Raw genomic sequence first — 8,501 nt, forward strand, 5'->3', positions numbered from 1 at the left:
TGGAGCCGTTACCAGGTGCACAGCCAGAGGCGCTGTGTCCACGAGCCCGTGTGCCCCCATCGTCCACGGTCTCACCCTGGCCTGCGGTGGGGACAGCCTCCCGTGCCCTGACTTCTTCCCAGCCCGGCCCCTCCCGATTATGAAAAGGACGGCCCTGGCCGTGTTCTCAGCCATCTTTATTTGATAAAGGAGCCTCTTATAGTTAGGTGAAGTGGATCTGGGCCTCAGCATCTTGCAATCAGGACAAACCTGAGCTTCAGACACATCTAACGGGGCCCCCCTGTATTTAAAAGCACTTTCCACTGACATTCTTGGGGGTTCAGTCTGCCTGTCTGAAGCATCAGCTGCCTCCTCCTCCTGGCTGATTATCTCTCTTCCGAGTTCTGTACTTAAACTGTAAGCTGATCTTCAGTGAGAGCTTATCTCTGGGAATGCTTACACCTGGGCGGGTGGCACAGCTCTGAGCGGTGTTGCATTTGCACCCGCCGGCCCCTACCGGTGGTCCATAGCCGATATTTATGTTGGAGTGTTCAGGACCAGGAAGATTGTATAAATCTGAACCCCCAAACTCGTACAAATGCAGGTCATCCACAGTTACAAATTCTTAGGGAGATTTTTCTTTTTGTTTGTTCCCGGAGCTCATGTCAAACTGACAAGTTTTTTTTCCATCTCTCTGGACTATATTTTGGAAACCGAACTTTTACTGATTTACACTCCAGTGGAAGTGAGTCCCACGTGAGGCAGAGGTTTCCATCCAGTTCCCTATCCTGACCAGCTCGAAGCCTCCTTCTCTGTCCTATGTGGACACCAGAACTTCAGCCCGCGGCCACCAAGACCAGCGACTGCCCTCTGTGGAGCCCAGAGCCGCACAGCCTGTTCCCGGCTCACATCGCCACTGCGACTTCGATTCCCTCTGCATTTCTGGAGCAAGGGGTTCCTTACTTGCTTGCTAGTTCAGCTATGCATGTAAAATAGCATTTGCTCCATTTTACCCTCCATTCCTAGGGGTTGGGTAGCTCGGAAACTTCCAGATGACCTGGTCCACCCCAGTGCTAGAAATCCAGGTCTGCCTCTGCACTTTACAAAACAGCCTGGAGCCCAGAGAGGGAAAGCGAGCTGCCAGAGGCCACACAGCACGTTTGAGACCTACCTAGGCCTTGGCCCCAGGCCTCTGGATCACTTTCTCTCTCCTTCAGGCGATAAAGATGTGCTTCAGCTATGAACTCAAGCAACCTTTGGCACACTCTCGCCCCGCACCCCACAGAGATGAGGCTGTCCAGGGAAGCCGAAGAGAAAAAGGGAGGGCAGGGTTTCTGTTCCAAGTGATTTGGAGGAGGGGCCAGAGGCGGGGGCAGTGGAGAGAGGGGCAGACAGCCTATGGGGGCTGCACACTCACGCTTCCTCGAGCTCGGCTGCAGCTCCTCCACGCGGTACACGGAGAGCCGGCCGACACCTCCGCACGCCGAGCCCTTCTCCCCCTTGCACTCGTGCTTACACTCCTCCGGGCCGACGCTCAGCTCCGGGAGCCGGTTCCCGCAGTAGCACTCTGTCCCGGCCTCCAAGCCGGCATAGACGTAGGACCTGCGGGGAAAGTGGGCCTGGGATAAAGCCGCCCTTGGCCCAGAGCCAGGCCTGGCGTCCTAACAGCCGGCTCTGGGGCGAGGATGAGGGCCGGGCTTGAAGCTGTGGTTAGGTCTGGATGAGAAGGCAGGGGCCACAGCCATCAGCGTGTGGCTGGCCTCAGGGGTCATCTGCCTGGGTTTAGGGAACAGTCTCTCCTTTGTGATAAGCGGACTGAGTCAGCCCCACTGGTTCCTCTCCTCAGCCCTGAGCTTTGTCCCCTACGGTGCAGGTCATGTGACAGGTCATGATGGGTCTACAGCAGTGGTGAGCTGGTAGCTGGCTCTCGGGATGGGAGGGAAGAGGCCTAACTGGTGGCATTTGCCAATTTCTGTAGGTGATTTCAAGCTAGCGAGGGTTCAGCAATGGGCTTAGAGCATTTCTGAAATTTAACTGTCTGCTCTCGTGAGCCATGAGCTGGCTCCAGCTCACCACTGGTCCAAAGGGCCCTCCACATGTTACAAGCAGGCCCCACCACAAGCCTCCCTGCCCTGGAGACCACTCTTACCCACCTCCACCCAGCTGCAATGCTGTCGGTAAGGAGAGAGTGAGAACGGAACCAATAGGGTACCCATGGGATTTTAACTATGAAAAGGGGTCAACATTTTCAAACTCCCTCCTCAGCGGACCTAGGCATAAAAACCCAAATTGAAAACCCAAACACCAGCTCCTAACCCTTGTTTGGCCCCTGCTGGCTGTGTGATGCTGAATATCCCTTACTACCTCTGAGCCCCAGTTTCCTGAACTGTTAGGAGAACAGAATGAGATAGTGTCCATCTCAGTTTTAGCGCCCTTGACAGGGGCCCTGTCCTTTCCTTCTCTGGCCTCAGTTTCTCCACCTATAAAATGGGCATGATTAGTTGTTACTTAGCAGAAGGTGGTGAGGATTTATGACACAACAAATATGAAAGAATCGGATGGGACTGAAATAAACTAAGAGTACCATCTGCTGATTCTGTTGTACGCTCACAAACACACACGCACACGCACACGCACACACATGCATGCAGAGTGGTCTGTGACCACCTTGATGGTAGAGACCACTCCCTGGCATATGACTAGTGTCTGGTAACGACTGGGTGGGTTGGCAGCAGCAGAAAGAGTAAATCTTGTTTGAAACACAGTAGCTGTTCCTACAGAGCAGGAAGGGTCCTCAGAGAAATCTGGGGCAAAGCCCTTGATTCTATTTTAAACATATAAGTAAACTGAGGCCAAGGAAAGGCAGACGGCTCAGAGCTAAGTCACATGGCGAGTCCCTGGCTCAGCAGCATTAGAACTTGGTCCGTGGACACCGAGCCCAGGGTTCTATGCACAACCCCAGCCACCTCATCAATAAACTTTCTCTCTTCTGGACAGCTGGGCCCTGATCAATCAAGCTCTAATTAGTTCCACCCTGGATGCCACTGGCAGCCGAAGTATCCCCTCCCTCTGAGGAATGTCTCTTGACCTTATTTCCAGTGGCATCCGGGGTCCGGGGCCCCACACTTACCGCTCAGCGCAGGCGTCCTGGCAGTGGGAGACGGTCATCTTTCTCAAGTCAAAAAACACAGTGCCCTTCAGTGTTCTCTCCTGGCCGTCGTCACGGAAGCAGCCAACATAGGTGCCTGCAGGCAGAGAAGCACAGCAGAGACTCGGAGGCCCTGAGGAGGGAGGGGTCCTGATGACAGCCCACCCTGAGCGAATGCCAAGGTCACCCCCAGCCCTTCTGGGCAAGGGTGCCTCTCAGAGAAGCCGGGGCATGAGGCTGTGGTCCAACGTCCCCGGCAGTGCTTCTGGATACTTCAACCCTGTTCCCTTCTGCCCCTTTTCTTGGTTAATGGCCCACTGGCCCCCAAGACACCCTGCCAGGACGCTGGTGTCAGTCTGAATACCACCTTCTTCCATCACAACTCAGCAAGTCAAGTACCTCCCCTGGACCACCCCCATCCCTGCCCTTCCTGGGCTGGGAGAGACCTCCCAGCTCCACAAATGTCCCGAGTGGCAGGCTCTGTCACCTCCCTGTCATCCAGAAGAAGGAAATTTATTGTGGAAACTCTGACTGTAGAGAATATAAACCAGATCCTGCAGATGGAGCTATTTCAAGAAAAAAAAAATGCCGTCCCAGGTGAGAGCAAGCCCCCATCCCCGGAGGGGTGTAAGAAGCCTTGAGCATGTCAGAGAGCTGTCCTCTGTGGGACTCAGCAGGGCCGCGGACTGCGGGGCCTGCCAGTCCAGGCATCCCTGGCACATCCCTGGAGGGAGAACATGGCTCCACAAAGAGGTGGCAGTGCTGACCCAGACATGCACATGCCAGGGAGTCTGCAACAGCCCTGCCCTGCCACCCTGAGAGGGCGGTATCTCTTCCCTCCCAGGCAATGAACCTCTTAGAGTCCATCAGCACACAGGTGGCCACACCCCATGTCCACGCAGAGGCACATGCTCCACCCTCCACGCAGGGCTTCTAGACCCCCAGGCCATGGAAGCTTCTCTCTCCTTTTCTGTAAAGTCTCAGGACTTCAGAGACCAGAATGGATCGCTGCAGGAAGATTTTACCCAGGTCAGCGAGAATAAATTGCTCTCCTTAGCCTGCCTGCTTAGTAAAAGAAAACGAATATTTCAGAAATTCCTCGTGTGTTGCTCAGCGACAAAGAAATTCTATTACAGCTTTCAACTAAACATCCAAAACACAAGCTCGGGGGTGTTAAACATTTATCACTGCTGGTGAGGAATTAACCTAAAGGTTGCAAAGATGCCCTGGCTCAAGACCCCTGAAGGAGGAGAACGGTAGGTACATGTTTCTGGGGGAGCAGGGAACAACTTTTGGGCTGACTTGGGTTCAAGTCCAGGCTCCACCCTTATCTGGCTGGGTGGCCGTGCATATGCAGCTTCCCCTCAGTGAGCCTCAGCTTACCCATCAGTGAACTGGGGCTACAGGCCCATGGAATTCATGGGGCGCTGATAAAAATTCCACAGCACCTGGGAAGTGCAAGGCATGGCATGTGGTACGGTACCCGCTGTCGTGGTTGTGTTTATTGTTAATGTATCATTATTAATATAAACCTTTAAAAATTACTATACTTCCCTGGAACTCAAGTTCTTCATCATTAAAATGGTGACAGCACCACGTACGTACTAGGCTGTTGGAAATTAAATGAGATAACAGATGTACATCCACACAGAACAATGCTTGACCATTAACAGACGTTCGAGTAAATAACAGCTATTATTATTCTGATCCTTCACTCTAACCTGGGACCTGGTATGATGATGGATCAGTGAGTAGCGGCTGAATAATTACCACATTCATAAAAGAGAGAAAGAAGTGGTTCCAAGCAGTCAGGCTCGGGTCCTTCAGAGAACAGGGAGGGGCGAACCCGTCAGCAGCTGCCCGCGTCGGAACTGTCCTGCCCTCACCCGGCTATCCCGCTCAGTGTGTAGCAGGGGCCTGAGACGCAGATGAGGAGGAGGTGAACTTTCTTCCGGAAAAGTAACGAATGGCTTTTCTAACTCCCTGACAGAGGCAAGAATGTGCGGAAAGAAAAGGGCGTCCGAGGGATACGCTGGGACACATTCCGAGGCGGATTTATTACTTTCGGCTGAAATGGAGGCAATGCATTATTGCCTGTGACTCCACATCTGTTCATTTGCACATCAAAATGGACATGCTGCGAGGCTATTAATGATGGCTTTGGAGATATTGGAATGTCTTTGGAAATTACTATCAATAAAAAACAAACCGGCCATGGAGAAGTTACTATTTTTCCCCTAGTAAACGTACTGACATTTTATTCCATTATGGATGTTGTCCAAGGTATAATGAAATGCTCAGTGATTGATGGAGCCTCCTGCAGCTTCCTAGGCCTGCAGAATCCCTTGTCAGGAGGATGGCAGGCTGCCCGCGCCTCAAAGAGACGCCTTCTTTGTCTGCAGCCTCAGCAGCTGTCCCGAGGGCTGGACTGAGGGCTACGCTCCACCAATGAGGCCTGCCTGGTTGTGCAGGGCCCCCAGAGCGGCAGGGGGCTCCCAGAGGGTTTTCAGGCCAGTGCCCTGCCTCTTCCCTCTTTCTCTGAAGACTTCCAGCCATGTGACACCACCGCCTCACCCAGAGCACAAATTCCTCCTGAAATCTTGGGGGATATTAAAATCTTTAATAACTGATGGAGTTACTGACCATTCAACACTAGAGTTCCTGCTGTACCAGGTATTAACTCTTCACTTGCTGTTGGGCCATGGGAAGGTTTTAGGGGTCACTGGGGAGGGCAGCAGAGTGCACAGGGCACCCCAGACACTTAGGATAGTCACCATTCCAATATTTTAAGAATTGATAAGGCCATACTGGTGTATAGCGGCTGACCTAACCACAGTCCTTCTGCCTTCACTGGAGCCCCATTCTGTCACTTTTTTTAAGTCACTGAAGATGACTTAAAGGGGGTACCCACTGGTTCTCCTGGACACATGCACGCAACACCCAGGGCTATAACTAGGTCACCCTGAGCCCTCCCCTCTGCTGGCCACACACGTTGAAGTCGGGTTATAAAGAACTAGTCCACTTCAATCTAATAAGCCCAAAGCCCTTTGCACCTGCCTCCCTCATGCCCTAGTCGTGCTATGCAGTAAACATGTGGGTGCATGTCTGACTCTGTCACCAGATCCAGATCCTGAAGTGCACTATGAATAGCATACATGGAGACCCAGACACGAATCCTCAATAAGTGCAGATTGAGAGCAATAAAGAGAGGGATTGCAGCTAATTTGCCCAAGGTCACAGAGCCCAGAACTGGCAATACCAAGAGAGGCGCTCAGCTCTGCTTTCAAAACTTGTGCTCTTTCTATGGCTTCGTCTCAAGAAATCCATGTTGACCTTGTCAGTCATCGACACTTCAGTCTAAATGAGTTATACTGGTGCCACCTGCATAGGGACCCAGTCTCTGGATGAGTTGAGGAGAGTTTATAGAAATCATACCTGCATAAAATGAGCAGCAGAATCAGTTCCTCGTTTCTCCCATGTCAGCCTTCTGAAGAACCCCATGGTGAGGGCTTTGACCCAGATGATTTTAGAAGAAACTTTCTCCCATGCAGATGGCAATGCAGTCTTCCAGTCTACATTTTACTGAGCCACTAGGGTCATCCTCCTAAGGTGAGGGAAGCCTGGGCTTCTTTCTCTTCCCTGGAACCTTCTCATTATCCTTAGAATAAAGCCAGATTCCTAGGACTGACCCTCATAGCCCTCCCTGACTCAGGTGCCAGACCTGAACTCAAAGCCCACACTCCAATCGCCTCACATCTTTCTGTATCCTGCCATGGAGGCTTCATTCTCCAACCACACATTTTATAGGTAAGAGAGCAATGCCCCCTGTGACTTAGGGTGCAGGACCAAATGGGGCAGTGACAGAGATGCTGAGATGCTGACACTTTCTGGGTGCTCATCACATGCAGGCTCCGTTCCTGGGCGCACACAGAGCCTGTATGACTCAGCGCACAGAGCCCCGACCTGAAGCCAGGCTGTTCCCACGCTAGGATCTCAGCATTGTGACTGTGGCGGGTCCACCTGTGTCCCCCAGGCTGCACCTTGAGATGCATGCCCTACCCTTGTTCTGTGCCCCCACCTGCTCTGCTCCATCACACACCCTTTATTGGCTGTCTTCCCGCTGGACCTTGAGATGCATGCCCCACCCTTGTTCTGAGCCCCACCTGCTCCGCTCCATCACACACCCTTTATTGGCTGTCTTCCCTTCCCTGGCTCACTTCTCACTCCCTAACAGTGTTCCCAGGACCACAGCCCTACTCTACCACGTGCATTGGAATCCTGGTTTCAGGGTTTGCTTCTTGGAACCCAAACTAAGAGAATGACCTTGGGAACTGATTTAACTTCTTTGTGCCTCAGTTTCTTCATCTATAACACTGGAATATAACATGGAACCCATACACAACTCATTTACAGGAACATAGTAAATGACATACGAGTTAGCTGTTTTTATTAAGTGATAACAGCTGCCAGTTACTGAGTGCCGAATAAGGTACTACAGCGGGGCCTTGACTTAGGAGTTTAATTCCTTCCGAGACCGAGCTCGTTAAGGAGCTCGTTAACTCAAATTACTCTGTCAACTCAATGCAAAAAATCGACTGAGGGACAGCTGGTATCTCAAAAAACTCGTTAGTCGGGACACTCGTAAGTCAAGGCCCCACTGTAGGTCCTCCAGCCCAGGCGTACTCGGCTTAGGTGTATAATGTACATCAGAATCACCTGGGAGGGTGGCTGCATGGACTGCGGCCCCTGATCCCCAAAGCTCAGGATCCCCCAAGTCTGGGAGAACCCGAGAATCTGCACTTGGAACAGGCTCCCCAGTGATGCTGAAGCTGCTGCCCTGGGACCCCACCTTGCGAGCCACTGCTCTACACGATCACAGTTAATCCCCACAACAACCCTGGGTAGGCATCTCTATCTCCATCTCAGAGGGACCCAGAGAAGGTAAGCGCCACGTTCAAGGCTGCCCAACAAGTTTGTGGCTAAGCCAAGGATTCAAGACAAGGATGGCCTGAACCCGAAGCCTGAGCTCAAGGTGACCTGCTCACATATCCTGCCTGAGCCACGGGGAAGCCCAGCTGGTGAGGGAGCAAAACTCCAAGGGGCTTCCCATCACAGGCCCTCCCCGCGCCGTGCGAGCAGGAGAGGAGGGACAACAGGTGAAGGCCGGGGGTCTGCAGTGCCTACTCCTCAGGCCGCCCCAGGGGCCAGAGAAAGGGGCCTCTGATCTGGTTACCCTGAGCAGGCTCCTGAAAGCAGCTCCCAAATATGCCAGAGGAACCAGGGCTGAGCACCTACCTCGGCTGCTGGCGGCTGGCCTGGGGGCCACGGGGCCCAGGGCGGGCAGCGCCTGGGGGTCAGCCATGAAGTGGGGGAG

General features: G+C 52.9%; 1 protein-coding gene across 1 annotated transcript in view; it reads right to left on the reverse strand.

The window, feature by feature from the left end:
* WSCD1 (WSC domain containing 1) overlaps window positions 1-8,501 on the reverse strand; it is a 39,350-nt gene that overhangs the window by 30,225 nt on the left and 624 nt on the right. The window contains exons 2-4 of the mRNA XM_015559181.1: window positions 8,423-8,497; window positions 3,110-3,224; window positions 1,397-1,581 (exon numbers count right to left, since the gene is read on the reverse strand). Of these exons, the coding sequence (XP_015414667.1) occupies window positions 1,397-1,581; window positions 3,110-3,224; window positions 8,423-8,497 (375 nt within the window). The remainder of the gene's footprint in view (window positions 1-1,396; window positions 1,582-3,109; window positions 3,225-8,422; window positions 8,498-8,501) is intronic.

This window comes from Myotis davidii, unplaced genomic scaffold (assembly GCF_000327345.1).
Source record: "Myotis davidii unplaced genomic scaffold, ASM32734v1 scaffold1394, whole genome shotgun sequence".
Lineage (NCBI taxonomy): Eukaryota > Metazoa > Chordata > Mammalia > Chiroptera > Vespertilionidae > Myotis > Myotis davidii.